Source organism: Eptesicus fuscus, chromosome 19, assembly GCF_027574615.1.
Source record: "Eptesicus fuscus isolate TK198812 chromosome 19, DD_ASM_mEF_20220401, whole genome shotgun sequence".
In the NCBI taxonomy this organism is placed as follows: Eukaryota; Metazoa; Chordata; class Mammalia; order Chiroptera; family Vespertilionidae; genus Eptesicus; species Eptesicus fuscus.
This window is the reverse complement of record NC_072491.1, coordinates 21,548,563-21,567,336: the sequence shown is the minus strand read 5'-3', so window position 1 is coordinate 21,567,336 and position 18,774 is coordinate 21,548,563. Positions and strand designations below refer to the sequence as shown.

General features: G+C 40.1%; 1 protein-coding gene across 3 annotated transcripts in view; it reads left to right on the top strand.

The window, feature by feature from the left end:
- Nucleotides 1–16,753: 16,753 nt before the first annotated feature.
- Nucleotides 16,754–18,774, top strand: part of CSMD3 (CUB and Sushi multiple domains 3) — a 923,077-nt gene continuing 921,056 nt past the window's right edge. For all 3 annotated transcript variants that reach the window (XM_054708474.1, XM_054708473.1, XM_008143384.3), the window contains exon 1: nt 16,754–16,931. In XM_054708474.1, the coding sequence (XP_054564449.1) occupies nt 16,754–16,931 (178 nt within the window). The remainder of the gene's footprint in view (nt 16,932–18,774) is intronic.

The window sequence follows — 18,774 nt, the reverse complement described above, 5'->3', positions numbered from 1 at the left end:
TATTTGCCATCTTGACCTTGTAGGCATTACAGGCCTGTTACTATTGTGGGGATACGCAATAAAAATCAATTCTGATTAGCAGATACAAAATGTAAATAAATTAAAGAGCTCTAGAGATACTGGGGTCACTCACAAAAATAAAATAAATAGACTAGGAAAGTGAAGGACCAGGTAAATAAAAAATTCTATGTAGCCCTAACTGGTTTGACTCAGTGGATAGAGCATCAGCCTGCAGACTAAAGGGTCCCAGGTTCGATTCCAGTCAAGGGCATGTACCTTGGTTGCGGGCTCTCTCTCTCTCTCATCGATGTTTCTAACTATCCCTCTCCCTTCCTCTCTGTAAAAAATCAATAAAATAAATTTTTTAAAAATTCTATGTAGTAGGAATTAATTCACAGCCATATTTTCAAGTCTTTTTGACACAGTTCAAGATTCAAAGCATCTAAAGTAAGTCGCATTGAACAAAGCTAAGTCCTGTGCCCATTTATGTCTAGGGATCTCCAGAAAACCCTGACAGACAGCTCTATAAAAATTATAGACAAGGAGAGAGAGGTAATAACTAGAAAAGAAATAAAAGTGTAATTTAAAAAAAAAAGAAACTCATGGACACAGACAACAATGTGGTGATTGCAGGGGGAAAGGGGATGGGTGGAGTTGGAAGAGGGGATAGGGAGGATAAATGGTGATGGAAAAAAAATAAAACAATACTGGTCTAATTATAAATAAAAACATAACAGTTGAAATTATATGATATGAATAGAAAAACATTCAAAACAAAAATTACTGTTTATAATAAGTATCTCAAAAGCTATTATGTGCATGTTGGTTAGACAGGAGTCATATGCAGGCTAGAGTAATTTCTGAATAATACCCAATAACATCATGTCTAAATCATCTAACTAAAGTGAGAGTGAAAGATAAGCAAGTCTGAAGACCCTATACTGTTATGAGGTTTGAGCTGCAATTTGAATTCAATCTCCTTGTCAACCAAAGCATGAGTCACATCAGAGATCCTATTCCACCATAGAAAAATTGATGTTAATACCTACTATTTGAGGCATCAAAACAATTGTTTAAAATATAAAACATATGTGCTGTATTTTGAAACAACTATTTTGAATGATACTTAAGCAGTTATGCCCTCACATATTTAAGAAGTTCTGATTCAAAAAAGGTTTTCTCACCTAGCCAGCATGACTCAGTGATTGAGCATTGACCTATGAACCAAGAGGTCATAGTTCAATTTCTGACCAAGGCATATATCCAGGTTGCAGGCTCAATCCCCAGTGTGGGGCATGCAGGAGGCAGCCGATTGAATATTCTCTTTCATCATTGATGTTTCTATCTCTCCCTCTCCCTCTCTGAAATCAATAAAGATATGTTTTTAAAAAGTCATATCCCATAGTTATGAATAACTGAGAGAAATAATTGTATTATTGCTATGATATATGTACAATACTGAAAAACTGCCATGTTAGAATCGCATAGATAGCCTATAAAAATATGAAGGGTTGATAGAGCTACTCAAGTACACAACATTTAAATGTAATGTGTAGAAGTCAGTGATATTTTAGCATTCTGCACTCATTAATTTTCTTACAAATTAACACACTGTAAATTTGTTAGATGTAAATGGCAATAGCTTTTGGTTACATACCACTTCTGAATTAAACACTGGTTTGCTCTGCAAAGGAAAAAGGAAATAAAAGCTTACAGGTGCATTAAACATTTATCTGTGCTATTCATATGAAGATGATCAATTTTAGAATTCTTCCGCATGCAGGTTTTATAAGAGCAAAATAATTGATGCAGAACTGTTGATCCGAGCAGCAGCATAACTTACTTATCAACAAGTCAACGACATGCTCTTTCCTGTTGCCCTAGCTCTCCCAGGGTCTCTGTGTATGTTAGCTGATTAGTGATTTTCAGATATTATAACAGCATCCCAAAAATCCAGTATTATAATTTCTATTGAGGAAAATCTTCACATATATATTTCAGTTAAATTAATTGTAAAAGTGGGTGTGTTTTTTCTTTCTTCAATATTTTTAAAATTTTTTAAAATATATTTTATTGATTTTTTTACAGAGAGAAAAGGAGATGGATAGAGAGTTAGAAACATTGATGGGAAAAAAACCTCGACCAGCTGCCTCCTGCACAACCACTACTGGGGATGTGCCCGCAACCTAGGTACATGCCCTTGACCGGAATCGAACCTGGGACCCTTCAGTCTACAGGCCGACGCTCTATCCACTGAGCCAAATGGTTAGGGCTTTCTTTAATATTTTTACACCTGTTTTCCATTCATTAAATAGCCATTGGCACCCAAAAGCTTATTTGAGTAAACCTGGGTGGGGGTGTCTATTCTCCTTCATGGGAAAAGTGACCTATGTGAAATTCAGTATCCTCTTTTAACTTCTGCTATAAAGGTGCATGTTTAAAATGCAGGGGCCTTGCTCCCATTCCTTTTGATACATTAGGTTGTCAGGTTGTTTTGATGTACACAAAAATCTTAAAAATTCGCCCATATATGGCCCAGAAAAATCCAAATGTCACTTCCAGAGAGAACACCTTTCAACATTATCAGAATTTGACTAACGCAAAATCATGATTTGCCTGAAAAAGCCCAATGTCCTAACATCTCTCTCTAGTGTTTTGCAGAATGACCAGCAAGCTTCTCAAAATGCCATAAATAGGTTTTCAACATGACTTCTATAATACCAGAAACCTTGCTGTATTTTCCTGCACATTTTCTCCTTCCATGTACTATCTTCTTAAATACTCTAAATAGACATTTACACAATGTATTGGTCTGACAAAGCCTCCCCATATTTTTTTTTTCTGCATTTTAGCAGGATGCCCTGAGCATAATATATCTTATCGACGCCAGATCAGACAAATCTCAGAGTAAAGGAAAAACCAACTGCTTGCTTCAGTGCAGAGTAGCAAGTAAAGAGGACCAATCAGCATGAATTATGTCAATACTAAACTAAATTTAGACCTAAGCAGCCCAAGCAACTCCCTTGGCTGCCCTCATTTCCATTGATTAGAGATGTTTAAAACCTTTCATTGATTAGGGTCAAATTCCTTGAGGATAATTTTAAAATAAAATGAGAAACAATGATGTTTTTAATACGTGTTTTTGTGTCTGTTACCAAATTAAAATAACTTCCTTGCTTCATTTATAAGGGGAACCTCTACTTATTCACTATGAAATGAGTCCTCTCCTGCCAAGTCCACTAATGATGTAGTTGTTAAACCATTCATTCATCCATTAAATAACTTATCAAATGTCCAATAATTGCAGGATGCTCTACAAGTATTTGAAGTTTTGAAGGGGGAAAAAAATACACTCTGTCCATCAGGACTGCAAACATTAATACAAAAACTAAACGGGGGGGGAAATGACAATAAATGTTCCAACAGGCATATGCACAAATTTCTACAAAAACATAGAAGAAGGTCATTTTGTTCAAACCCAGGAGAATAAGAAATGAATCCTACAAAAAAAAAAAAAAAAAGTCACCGGAATTTTGGTTTGCGGTTTCTGCAGTTTCCCAGGCAAAGTGGGAACAGAAGTAGAGTAAATGTTAAGGAAAAGGAGCAATGGAAACTGGTAGAAATTCACAGATTTTTCAAATATATTTTGAAGAAAACATATAGACATTGGAGAATTTTAAGGAGACAGACTAACTGGTATTACGTTTCAGAAAGATCACTCTAAGTCCTCAGTAGACAATGCACTGAATTGGCCTGGGGGCCCACACAAAGTCAGGGAGGATGGGATTCACAGGAAGACACTGCGGTGAGAGATACTGAAAAACAAATTTTGGAAGAGGTGAGGGACAGAGAGGGATTAAGAATAAACTTTAGGTTTCTCTGCTTTTGTCTGCTGTCTAGGTAATTAAGATTCAAAAGTTCTAGGCTTTAATTGTGAAATAAATAGGAAAATAAATTAAAGAAATTTGATAAAAATATAAGAACTATTTCAAACAATAATATTATTAAACTATATAATATTAAGAAACGATTCTATTGGATTACCTAAAACTAGCCTTGGTTTTAGTTCGTAAGCCAGTCTAGTCATCAATGAACTAAGTAGATACTTAGCAATATTGATAAATCAGAGTACTACTGTCTGCAACTCATCTGAGAACCAGCAATACATCCATTAAGACCCCATTATTAAGAGCCCAATAGGTATTCCTCATCCTCCATAAATGAATTATGAATAAAACAAAACCAAAAGCTGTTTGAGAGATAACAAGAATTAAAGAATTTGCAGCAGATGGTACCAGCTGTGCACATTTAATTCCAGCTCAAACAATCTGCCAAACAGACAGAACTGCCTCTGCATTGGAAATTGGAGTGTCTCAGAGCCAAGGAAGGAATCAGAGTACTCTTTCTGAAATTAGTTATCAAACCTTTTACTATAATTAATGTTAGTGGACACAACACTTTCCTTTCCCTGCTTTCTTTGCACAATGTGCATTCATTCTCTCTCTCTCTCTCTCTCTCTCTCTCTCTCTCTCTCTCTCTCTCCAACCCCCATAACTATATACAACCAATGTTTCCATCAATTAAAAGAAAGAACAAACTCAAAGAGTTAAATTGTCAAAATGCCAGATACTAGGCATTCGGTAAATGTATGATTGGATAGTATTAAAAAGGGTTTATTGAAGACATTTTAAAGATATATTTTTAAATAAACCCTAACATATTTTAATATATTTATAAGGACAATAACTATAAATAACAAATCATAAGTAAAGCAAAGTAGTATAAATGTCACAAAATAATCTATAGGCTTAAAAAAAAGATATGCTTAAATTCCATGGAAATTAACAAATACCACAGGACTGGAGAAAATAAGACCTGAATTCAAAGTTGAAATTTGGAGAGGCCAGTGAAAGATAAGCAAGTATTAAAGGCCAAGAGAGCAATATCAACAAAGGCCTAAATGCAGAATGCAAACACATTCAGTTGTGTACATTGATCAGAATGGACTCTGCAGAAAGAGGGAACATCCCTGAGTGGGCCTGACTGTGAGAGTTAAGACCATCAATTGCTCTGGAAGATAATGATAATGAAGAGACAAGAAGGTATTTTGAGAAGATAAGAGAGCCATGATAAAATGATTATACATAGTACATGATAGAATGGGTAGAAGCTGCAAGCCCGAAGACAGTCAGAGTAACTTAGAACTAATGTATGCCTGAGATCATTATTACCTAGCTTAGGTGATGGCAGTAGAATAGATGAAAAGATACACAGTAGAGTTGAATATAAAGGAGATATTTTCATATATTAGTGTTCAATTCTACTGCAAATATGAGAAGAACAGAGGTGTAAAAATGAGGTTTTTATAATAGTTGCGGTGAAAAAGGGAGTAACTACAGAGAAGTTCAATCAGAAGAACGAAATTTGGTGGAGTGCATGAAAGATGAGTACAATATTACTACCTTGAGTCTGAGATTTTAGGAAGATAATAAAATGCGCAGCTAGGACTCAAGCTAGGGCTTGAGAGTTCTAGATCAGACTCAAATATTTATGTAAAACTCATTCTAAAAGATGTAAGAGTCAAAGGAAGACATAACTGTTTTTGCAATAAAGGAATATTAATAATAATTTATGAAGTCTCAAAATATTCCAATGAAGAATGCTCCAAATTTAGGGTGGAGTAGAAAGAAGAACCCATCATCGAATTGAAATCCAGTAGCCATGTTCATAAGATTAATGTCTTGGCAATTTCAGGTACTGTGGTTTTTTAGGGCTGCCATAACCAATACTACAAACGTGGTGCCTTAAAACAATAGGAATTTATTCTCGCACAGTTTGAAGTCAAGATGTTGGCAGGATCGATTCCTTTGGGAGGCTCTTAGGGAGAATTCATTCCCTGCCCCTTTCCTAAATCCTGGTGACTGCCAGCACTCTTCGGTGTTTCTTGGTTCTTTGATTCATTATTCCAATTTTTACTTCCTTTTTCCCATTGTCTCCTCTTTTGTGTCTCTGTGTCTAAGTCTCTTTCTTTTTAAAGGACACATCACCGGATTTAGGGTCCACTGTAAATCCAGTATGATCTCATCTCAAGGTTCTTATTTTACTTATCTGAGTAGTTATATCTGCAAAGACTCTTTGGAAAAAAAATAAGGTCACATTCACAGAGTCCAGGGGTTAGGATGTGGAAATACCATTTTTATTTTTATTTTTTTGGCCACACTATTCAACCAAAATTCGAGGTACTATGAAAAGGTATGGAGTGATAAGGTAATTTCTTATACTATCACACCTGTTGAGTGAATTACTAAAATTCTGTGAAGTAAGCAGTTATTCTCATTTTACAGATGAAAAATTAAGTGATAGCTCTCTTACCCTAAAGGCATTTTCAATACCAGTTTGTTTGTTTTTTATCTTGAAGACATCACTGCATATTGACCCAGACTCAGAAAAGCATTGATTTTATTGCTTTTCCTTTGGAAAGGAAGAATTTGTGTTCATCTGTCACATCCGTTCTCCTCACAATCTTCTCATCACTTGAGTGAGCAAGCTTTCCAACTAGGCATAGAGTTATTTGTTTGTTTTGTCATTATTGTTGCTTGCTGATTAGAATTTGCTTGTTTGTTTGTTTTTATTTAGAAAAGGGCAAAGCTAATTGGGAAAAATAAAGAACAAGATTCATTTTGTCCCAGGAAAAACACCCTCTAAAAATTTTAAATGGGCAAATTGAGTTATTATGATATTGTAATTAAGGGATAGCTTAACCTCCTAAGAAATCGTATGACTATTATATCCGTATAGACATGTTATGTAATGCATTCAATTCGTGGTTCATTTGAGCCTAACCTAAACAGGTGAAATCTCCCAAAATTCAGATTGGTATTCATATACTGGATAATGAGGTAAATTATGCATTTTCAAATATAGCATTTGTTCATAGTGTTACTATAAGCAAAGAAAAAATATTCTAGGTCTAGTAACTGATTCAGATTATATATTGATATTATGTTGTATAGTTTATGTATTACATATTACATTTATAGTATCATATCATTTAAAAATTATTGAACCTTATTTAGTGTGTTTATAATAAATGCCTGAGGACTTCAATCAACTAAAAGGCTAAATTGATTCCTTTTTGTAAATCACTGCAATACAAAATACCAAAACAAATTGATTTGCTTATCAAATGAAACAATTCATTGACTGAGCTGCTTAAAAAATGTGCCACTGGAGGTTTACTTGAACTGACCAATCATTAAGGTCCATTAAAGAAAAAAATGTAGGAATTATTGGCAGGGACTCATTACTTCCCATTTCACACTTCTCTCTCACTAATTTTATCTTTCTGGCCTCATCTCCCATATCTTTTCTAAAAGTATCACTTCACCTAATTGACTAAATCCTAAATATGTTTATAGCATATAAAATTTACTTATATTTCTAAAAGACAACCTCCCCTCCAATGTTCCTGTCAAACATTCCTAGATGTTCTAGAAAGGCTCAAATGTATATCTCTTCCTTGAATTTTCTTTCAATTCCCCCAGTTATAATCTCCCAACATCTTAGCATTTTACAGGTATTTCTTCTAAAGTGGTTATACTGTATTGACATTCACTATTATTACTTGAAAATATATTCTATCCATCCTATTACATTGTAAGCTCCTTGAGGATAATGCGTAATTCTTATTTATATTTCCTTGCAATAGGAGCTCAAAATGATTTCTCAAATAAATGAATGAACACACAGATGAAAATGATACCTGCTACATAAAGAGTAAAGATGAAATTGATCCCTGCCCATGTGGGACAGATATTTGTACTTACAACCCAAATTGGATTATGTGCAGCTAAACCAAAATCAGCTGCATTGATTTTCTTCTCTTTGGTGGCCAAAATGATCATTCTAAGCAAAGGTAAATGTTATCTCTGAAGAAAGAATGCTTATAGTATTTGGCTTCCTGTACTCTTATTCTAGGAAATATTTCAACATTTGTTCATTTTAGATAAATTTGGAAAACCAATGAAATAACAGTTGTTTGTGATCATTGGGGAAGTTTAAACATTGGGACAAATTATGCAGTAATAAATATTCATTCTCTTAATATGGTTCAGACACAAGCACATGTATAGACTTAAATGGATTATAGACTTCAAATTTGTGAGTTTTTTAAATCTACTTCTGAGATTATGGTCAATTATAATTTGAAAATAAATGCTCACAACTTTCTAGAATTCACTTTCAGTAGTAAGTTTGATTATTGCTAGTGTTTAGACTCTTCAAGAAAACTCCACAAACTTATGTTTAAATAGGTAAATGAAATAAAACATAAGATCTCACACATGCTACCTAATCTATGATAGACTAGAAAGCTGCAAAATAAAATGTATTGGGGTTTTACTATATTCTGAATATTTGAAAATATGCATTTATCTCAAGAATTTATAATCAAGTTTGAAGATCAGCAGAGATTATGTGGATGAGAATAAAGTCAGAGTGTTAATTTGTAGGAGGTAACAATGAATTTATTGGCAGATATTTCAGGGCATGAAATAAAATATGCATTGCATTTTTATAGTAATTTTGATCATTTTGGTGTCTTTTGAAATCCACTCTATTTATGTTCTCTAAATATGTACATATTCTCAAGTGCATTTGAGGCTGATACCACATATCTATATTAGAGTTTAGAAAGGGATGATAAAAAGATCTGCTACACCGGGGAGTTGAGATTTATTCAGATCATGACAGCAAAACAACTTTATTACATATGAAGAGACCTGGATTTTCTTTATTAATCATGGAAGCTACCATTTGCTTAACTTTTTATTTATTTCTATTCCTCTACACAGAGACAAATGATATAGGCCTAGTGTTAACAGGAGAGTGAAATACACCTCAAGACAAACAGAAAAGTCTTTAAACATTTTCTCAATTCTTATCTCTTTTCTTTTAGGATTATTACCCACATGTGCCCCAACATGTTTCTCTTCTTTTTTTAAAAAAAAATCTTTATTGTTCAGATTATTACAGTTGTTCCTCTTCCCCTCCCCCCCCCCAATAGCTTCCCTCCACCTGGTTCCCACCCCATACTATGCCCTTACCGCCCCCCCCCGCCCCCGCACTGTCCTCATCCATAGGTATATGATTTTTGTCCAGTCTCTTCCCACACCCCCCACACACTTTTTCCCCCGAGGATTGTCAGTCCACTCCCTTTCTATGCCCCTGATTCTATTATATTCACCAGATTATTCTGTTCATCAGACTTTTTATTCACTTGATTTTTAGATTCACTTATACAATAAATAGATATGTATTTGTTGTTCATAATTTTTATCTTTACCTTTTTCTTCTTCTTCCTCTTCTTAAAGAATACCTTTCAGCATTTCATATAATACTGGTTTGGTGGTGATGAACTCCTTTAGCCTTTTCTTATCTGTGAAGCTCTTTATCTGACCTTCAATTCTGAATGATAGCTTTGCTGGGTAGAGTAATCTTGGTTGTAGGTTCTTGCTATTCATCACTTTGAATATTTCCTTGCCACTCCCTTCTGGCCTGCATAGTTTCTGTTGAGAAATCAGCTGACAATCGTATGGGTGCTCCCTTGTCGGTAACTAACTGTTTTTCTCTTGCTGCTTTTAATATTCTCTCTTTGTCTTTTGCTCTTGGCATTTTAATTATGATGTGTCTTGGTGTGGTCCTCTCTGGATTCCTTTTGTTTGGGGTTCTGTGCGCTTCCTGGACTTGTAAGTCTATTTCTTTCACCAGGTAGGGGAAGTTTTCTGTCATTATTTCTTCAAATAGGTTTTCAGTATCTTGCTCTCTCTCTTCTTCTTGCACCCCCATAATTCTGATGTTGGTACGCTTGAAGTTGTCCCAGAGGTTCCTTACACTATCTTCATATTTTTAGATTCTTTTTTCTTTTTTCTTTTCCAGTTGGGTGTTTTTTGCTTCTTTGTATTTCAAATCTTTGACTTGATTCTTGTGATCCTCTAGTTTTCTGTTGTATCTCTGTATATTATTTTTTATTTCAGTCAGTGTATGCTTAAATTCTAGTTGGCCCTTTTTCATATCCTTGAGGGTCTCACTAAATTTATTGGCCTTTCCTAGAAAATTCTTGAAAAACCTTATAATCGTGGTTTTGAACTCTATATCCAGTAGTTTGCTTTCCTCCATTTCTTTCATTTGTGACCTGTTTCTTTGTCTCCACATTTTGGCTGCTACCCTCTGTTGATAGAGTGGCTTTGTGTGCTAGGTGTCCTATAGGGCCCAGTGGCTCAGCCTCCCCAGTTACCTGAGGTGGACACTCTTGGTGCACTGCTTTGTGGGCTGTGTGCATAGTCTTGTTGTAGTTAAGCCTTGATTGTTGTTGGTATCACTGGGAGGAATTGACCTCCAGGCCAATTGGTTGTGAGGATCAGCTGTGTCTACTATGGGAGAACTTCTGTGCTGGAGACACGCTTATGAGGCAAGACTTGCTTCAGTGGGGCTTTGGTGCTCACTGAGTCTGCACCCTGAGTGTGTCCCTTATGGATCTGAGGAGTTGTAATCTGATGGTCCTACTCTGACGCCTCAGTACACTGGCTCTTGGATCTCCAAGGAGGTGCTAATTTAGCCTCTGCCTGAGGCCACCCAGCAGGTGCTATGGAGAGATCTGCAGATTCCTCTCTTTGTTTGGGTTTTGGAGGTGCCCAGATGAGGCCCAGCTGTGAAGCAATGCAAGCTGCTGCAGGGCCTTGGGCCTTCTTTTGGATATTCTGGGTCTCTCTGACTCAGCTGCAGTTTGTTAGGTGAGTTTAGATTTCAAAGGACCAGGTCATTCATATGCAAAAGCCTCTACGCACAGCTTGGATGGGGCGGAGTCTCAGGGCAGAGCAAACAGCAATGGCTTCCCGTCAGCCCTGCCCTAAGAGGCCCTCGGGTCTCAGTGTCCCTTGGTAATCGCTGCAAGCACCTCTGAGAGAAAGCCACCCTCGAGTTCTGCCCGCTGCCAGACAGTCCAGTTTCTCCCCGTATGAGTCTGGGTCCCCAGAGTCTCGCCTGGAACTGGAGTTCAGAGCAGTCCAGAGCTTGTGTCTCCCTGCGGATTGAAAAAGCCAGCCACGTACTCAGTTGCCAGCCCTCTCTGCGCACCTCCGTACCTCTGCACTTTACTTCCGCAGCTCCTCTGAGTCTCAGTGTGCTTTTCTCTTCCTTTCTAGTTGTAGAATTTCCACTCAGCCAGCCTTCCTGTGTTTCTGGATGATGCCCATTTTGTCTTTTAGTTGTAGTTTTTTTTTTTTTTAAATGTATTTTATTGATTTTTTTACAGAGAGGAAGAGAGAGGGATAGAGAGCCAGAAACACCGATGAGAGAGAAACATCGATCAGCTGCCTCCTGCACACCCCCTACTGGGGACGTGCCCACAACCAAGGTACATGCCCTTGACCGGAATCGAACCCGGGACCCTTCAGTCCGCAGGCCGACGCTCTATCCACTGAGCCAAACCGGTTTCGGCTAGTTGTAGTTTTGAAGTAGTTGTGCGAGGCAGCAAGTTCAGGTGTTTACCTATGCCGCCATCTTGGTTTCTTCCCATGTTTCTCCTCTTTCAGTGAAATGTGCTCATATCACTGACAGTAAACTTTCTATACATTGTATACTATATACTATATATTTAAAAGGCACTAGTTAATAAAATTTCAATGTTAATGTACTAAATTTATTATGTATGTTGGTCATGTCAAAAATAAGTTTTTGTGTGTGGGTTGTTGTGGGTTTTTTTTTTAGTTAAAGTATGATTTATTTATATGAATACAGCAATAGATACTGTTTTCAGTTGTAATATTTTTCCATTATTCCATTCTTAATAGACTATTATTACTCTTATGTAATATAGAAACTTTATTCTCTGATTTTCTTAATGTTGTTAAAGCTTAAAAATTCTTGAATGCCTGCTAAGCTTCACTATTCATGAAATTCAGAGGAGTCAGGATATAAGAATGCCTAGGAAGGCACACTTAATAGCATTTCCAAGAGCCTGTCTCCATCTTTCAACAATGCTTCCTGATGAACAGTGGGACACATACTTTTATCCACCTCATAATTGATCTTCTTAAATATGATTGTTTTTAAAAAGTTGCCTTATCATGAATATTAGAGCTCTTTCTTTTCTCTTCACCTGAATAGGAACTATTGCAAATCAAGGAAAACTTACAGACTTGAATTAGAATTCCCTCATTATTCAACATTTACCTTCCAATATTTTATTTCCCAAGAGTTAGAGAGGTCAGAAAAGACAGTTCCAATAATGGACATTTATAGAAAAATGAGGAAATAAGCTCCTCTTTTTCTCCTACTCTCCAGCAACAAATTCTATATTTAAAAAAATGCAAACAAATGGGGAAAAGCTTGCTTGACTTTTTGTAGATCATTAAAAATTTTAGTTTACTCTAACTAGATTTCTCCCACAGACTCACAGTTTTGAATTTGAGCCTTTTAATTGAGAAGTGTATTGACAATCATTGGGCATTCAGTTCTAAAAGGCAGCAATGTTTCTATAACAAAATAAATACTGCATTTGGACAATAATACGCATGGAAACTTGTATCTCTGTGACATCAGTTAAGAAAAAAACCCCCACACAACAAAACAACACTTTCTAAGTTCCTGACTCTGTCAAAAGGATATACACTTCTTTTAAAAATTAAAAGTAACCCTTTCTCAAGTCTTTGTTGCTTTTTTCTCAGTGTTCTCACTCTGCTTTGCTCATTTCTCTGTGATGTGGCCCCTATAATGCTAAACCAGAGTAAATACATAGAGAGGATCAGGTTTAATATAGAGCAATTTTTGAAAAGGTGCTTATTTTCTCCCTTTCAAGAGCCATCTGAGCCCTTTTTAAAGATCATGCTTAATGATATTACGTAAGTATTGTGGGCAAAACTGAAAAGGAATGGAAATCTGGCACTAAAAAACCCTGTCCATTTCTGATCTAGAGTCTTTTTAAAAGCTATCAAGGGTACTTAATCATTGTGATTGGCTTAATGATCCTTGCCAAGTCACTTTTTTCCTTGACCTGTATGTAAGATCAATAGGTTGCAAGTAGAAAAAAAAAAGAGAGAGAGAGAGAGAGAGAGAGAGAGAAAGAAAAAGAAGAAAAAGAGGATGGTGGCGGTATAGTAACTGGCAAATATAAACAAAAAGTTTTCTCTTTATATGTCTACATACATATTTTAAACTTGATCACCTTTAGAGTATCTTATAACTCTTTGTTTTTCTATGATTACACAGATAAATTTACTATAACAATTATATTTTTGTTACTAGACTATTTTAGAACAAGCATCTTTGGAAGCTAGCATAGTAGAGCAGAGTGTGCAAGCATATTGACTCAGAAATTGGACAACAGTGGTTCATATTTCCTTTCAGACATATTACCTTGAGTAAAGCAAGATGGTTAACATCTTTGTGTATCAATTTCTTCACCTATAAAATGAGGATAATTGTAGTACTTGTCTCAGCAAGTAGTATTGAGATTGAATAACATATGCCAGGTAAACATAACACAATGCCAGGCACACAGGAAGCACTGAATGTTTGCTATTGTGTTAGCTATTTTTTTTATCTTCTCTTTCTAAAAGTCTTAAATAAATTGGTGCACCCCTGTGCTGTTTTCCTACAGATCAGATGCGATAGATGGTTTCTACCTCCTAAATGTCGGCACTGTATTTTCCCTTCTAGAGAAATTGAGGGGTTTCTCATGCAGGATTCTGGCTGATAATGTTATGTTTCTGCAATAGCTTTGGAAATGCTCCCTTGAAGAGGAGTCGGTTTAGCTTAAAAGACAAGAATGCGATCCAGCACTAAATGTATTGGATTAAATGGCCATGCTCCTGATGATGACCTTGGATAAACACTTGATTTCTCTCTGCCTTAACTTTTCCCATCTGCACCATAGGATTTTCCACTCGGTCTCAGGAGCTGGCAGGTGCGAGTAAAGAAAATGTTTGTGATTTATTATGAGCTAGAGAAACTAGAAACTATAGTACTGTTCAATGTCTTACGAACTAGTAGATAAATCTTTTAACAACTTCACCTTAAAATGATAGGCAGGATTCATTTAGGAAAAGATAACTGGATTACAGAATTAGCATGTTTGAAAAGAAGTATCAGCAATTGGTATCTTGTAGTAGTCATGAGAGTCCCACAGTCAAAGTCTTTTTTTTTTCTTCCTCACAATAATTCCTGTTAAAATACTCCTGACTTTTGAGAAATAAAGATTTTGGGCATTTTTTTGTTTGCTTAAAGTCCTCCTCTCTTTAAATAATCATGTGTTCATGTAGATTACATATACCCAAGAGTTTTTGTTTTGTTTTTTCCTTTGGGTGAAAAGTGAATTGAGTGGAGGTGACTAACTCTGCACACCTGGTAAGGAGGGTTGTGTCCAGTGTCCTCATTAAGTCCAAGGACCTGTTTGCGTCTGCCTCCTTGTTCAGCCCAGCAAAAGCAGCAGCAGCGGCCACACACCCAGGCATCTTGACTGTCATCAGTGCCAGAGCTGCCACTAAGGCGGTTGACCCGGCTACTGACGTTTTCAGTGTTGACCCTCCTAAGTCACCCTTTAGTCCCAAGCTTGTGGCCCACTCCCCTTAGAAATCTGCACATGCGACCTCCTACGGTGGGAAGCCCCGTTGGGAAGGAGCTGTTTTCTGCCACACCGCCCTGAAGGTTCCCCTCCGTATGTAATGAGGTCAGCAGGCGTCTGCAGCTTTTACCTCTAGGTAAGGCTCCCTCCCCAGGAGAAATCCTTCGCTCACACACACACACACACACACACACACACACACACACGAGAACATACCTGAATGCACACCACACATATGCACTGCGCGCGCACACACACACACACACACACACACACACGGGAAAACACCCACGCATAGAAAATCGCACCTTCCATCATCTTCCATAAACACGCACTCTTACCCTTTACTACAGCACAAAGCGCGCATGTACACACGCACACACACACACACACACACACACACACACGCACACACTCACGCACACTCACTCCCTGGGAGAATCACAAAATGCCACGCACCCGGGGAGCTCAGAATCCCTCCTTATGCTGCAGACTGAACCCACTCACCACGCACGCCTTCTAGGCGGCTCGCTCGCAGCCGTGCCCCCCTTCCCAGAGCCTAACTCCCTTCCGATGCACCCGCCTTGCTCCCCCGAGCCGCCAGCTCCACCCAGGAGCCCAGGGACCCAAGCTGGCCAGGGCACGCTTGTGGCGTATGGGACGGGAGCCATCGTTGGTAGGCAGTGTGGGGAGCCCCAGACTCAAACTGGACAGTGCTCTAAGTTCTGTAGGTAGATGCCCATGTCCCGGATCGCCTTCAGCATGCAAACGGAGCCAGAAGCCCTCACAGGGATCTGTTCCAGAACCAGCCCGGTCTCCCTCCCCTCTTCTGAGATGGGACCAGATTCCCGATCACCAATCTGGCGCCTAGTCTAAGGAACTTGTTGGCTGTAAGATCTAGAACAGCTGGGGGGAAAACATTATTTAGGAAATTGACACAGCAACAAAGCAAGCCTGGCTCGGGACACTACAGCTCTCCCACACCAGGGGATGCGGGGGAAAGGGGTCCCCCTTAGAGATGGGGAGAGAAGCCGGCGAGCTAACCACGGCCAGTAGATGGCGCGAGAGCTCTTCCCTTGCACAATCTTAACCCTTGCGTGGCGCGTGGGGCTGCCACGTCCAGACGGATTGATCAGATACACGCATTTCCCGTTTTGAAAGAAACCTTCCATTTACATATTTGGGACCGATTCGGAATGAAGACCAATGGGTCTGTCCTAGATAACCATCACAGATAAAGTAGTTTAACTGCGGCACCCGTCAGCCGACAAGGCGGTAGGGCCGAGGACAGGGCGAACTATTGGGGGGAAATGACTCTGACTCCTTCCCCACCCCATCCCACCCCACCCCCGGCCTGGTCTCCGATGGAATCGGTTTACGGAATCACGAAAAAAAAAAAGAAAAGAAAAAAGAAAAAAAAAACGGTTCCCGGCTTACGCGTAAGCCTTTGAATATGTAAATGCCTGTGTGCAAATAAATTCTCCTCTGCGCTCTCCCCTTTGCAATTAAATCACAGGATAACAAATGCGAGGCGCCTGCCTGAATTATGCTGCAACGACAGTAGTAACACATGCCCCATTGTAACGCGTGGGCATGGATGGAGCCCGATTCCTCCTCATCGCCGTTTCCCCAAAAGCAACCCAGACCCTCCGGTCAAAATATTCCTTGAACATGCTCCTCTGCTCGCCGGCTGCCATGGAGAGCTCACTAGCATAATATTTCTTGGGCTGCTTTCACGGGCAGAATTGATCTATTCGGGGGAGGGAGAAAAAAACACACACACACACACACACACACACACATACCAAGCCCCCTGCATTTCAAACATTGTGGGGAGTTTGTCAGGGAGCGGAGCTGGGCTTTAAGAGGCTCACTAGTGGTGTCTGGTGGTTCCTGCAAGGAGCTAGAATTGAGGTGGATTTCGGTGGAGGGGAGAAAAAAAAAGGCACAAGAAAAGCCGGAATCCAGAGTACGGAGACTCTGTGCCCCCGTCGGAGAGATGGTTGAGTCCTCGTCAAGGTTGCTGTGGTATCCCAGAAACACCATTCACTCCGAGCTGTGACCGCGCACCGACAACAGCAACAACTCCGCTGCGCCGGGCTGAGGAGCAGGGATCGGGAGCTCGCGGATAACATGAAAGGGATCCGCAAAGGGGAGAGCCGAGCAGAGGGATCCAAGCCCCTGGAGCCTGGCAAGAGAAGATGCGCTAAATGTGGCCGCCTCGACTCCATCCTGATGAAGAAAATGGGGATTAAAAGTGGATTTACGTTTTGGAACCTCGTCTTTTTATTGACGGTGTCTTGTGTGAAAGGTAGGTCTGCATTTTTTTTTTTTTGCTTTTTTTTTTTTTTGGGGGGGGGGGGTCCCGTCTGCTTTGGATGGAGGTGAGCTGACTCGTCACCAGAGAGAGAGAGGCTGGTAGGTTACTTTGTCATTTGCACCGGTAAAATAATCGTAATAATACTGAAGAAGGAGTTGATTCACAGCTCTCCTTCTCCCCCCCCCCCCCCTTTCTCGGATAGGAAATGCATTTTGCTTGCCAGATTTGGCGTTCAATGCAGTGATTGAGCTTGTGCTCAATAAATATTCTTGCAGTATGCTCAAACGGATACGTGAGTTGGTTCTTATAGCCTCTCTAACTAGTGGATGTCCAGGCAGAATTCCTCTGCAAGACTTTTCTCGGTGGTGGGGATTACCTTGATTTCTAGTCAAAGCAGTCAGGTCTGATGCCTGGGTTGGAATATTTATATTGAAGACACTCCGGCAAATGCCTTTTCTAACCCTTTCCGGTAGGAAAGTTGCCGACAGGCTAGGAATGTGGTAGTTTTAAATGCATTAGGGCACAGGGGTCTTCCAAGCATCCCCCCCACCCACCCACGCAAATATCTTCATGTATATGTGAACAAATTCTATGTGGGCTCTTATGCGTTGGTACATGGTAGTAGGGGAGCTTAGCTTCTCTGGGTCCTGTGGTAGAGGTTTGGCTTAAAATGAGGCTTTCAAAAACGGTCTGAGACACCTTGAAGTATAAAGATCCACCCTTGGGGATGAATGAAGGTAGGAGGAAAGTCATTAGCTGACGACCAAAAAGAAAAATCCCCAGCAAGTCTCAGCGTTCAGACAGGTAGAGTGAGTGTCACATGCACAGACAAGGGGAGGTGGTGGGTGGGATGTACAATTTATTCCTAAACAGGAAGGCAAGGGGGGACAGTCAGGATCATTGGAAGGAGAACTGTCCTGGGGGGGAGCCGGAGGGGGGGAGGAATAGATCCCCAGCTCTATTCCACAACTTATCCTGCACCCTGCTCCCCATTAATTGCTGCAAAGAATACTCAGGGGGTGTTTATGACTCATGCCATCCTTTTTGAACAATCACCTCCCCATACTCATGTCAGCTCTAATAGACACGATGGATCTCGCTTTCAGTGAAGCTAGTTTCCAATCCGGGGCGTCTGTGTGTCACGGGGAGGTGGTGTGTGTGTGTGTTGGTGGGGGGGGGGCGGGGGAGGAGGCGGCGGGGGTGTCTTGGCCCAGGCGCGCCAAGGCTGTCAACACAAACTGGCCGCTTCTTCCTTTGTGGAGGAGCGCCTCTCCGAACCGCAATCCGCCGAGTCTCTATGAAACAGTTTATTGTCCAGCTTGCAGCTGGCTGCGCCCCCCACAGAAGGCAAGCCCATTTGCATTCCGTGGAAATGACAACTCATGTTTTGGGTGGAGGGGTTACCGCTCCCTCCATTAGGACCCATGATGGGTGGTGGCACGTCTCGAATTTTTAATGGACATCTCGAAATGCCAAGAAGTCGCCCTGGTCTCTCCGGCACAGCAACAAGCCCTGCAATCTCAGCCTTGCTCCCCAGAGCTCGATGCCCACCCCTCCGCCCCCAGCCCCGTGAACCTCAGCGCAGCTCTGCGCCCCGCCGTTGGTTCTAAGCTGCGTAACTGCCCTGGCGAGTGCACAGAACGCGTCTCGGGGCTGCTTGCTAGCACGGGGGGGATGGGGGTTCGTCGCCGGCTCCAAGTGCGGGGAGCCTCGCATGGATGCTTGGTTCGCCTGCCACTGTGGGAGTCCTTGGTGAATGGATGGCCCCGGGGCTGCCTGCTAGACGCGCGATCGGCGTGGGGGAGGCGCAGGGGAGCCGGCCACAGCGCCGCGC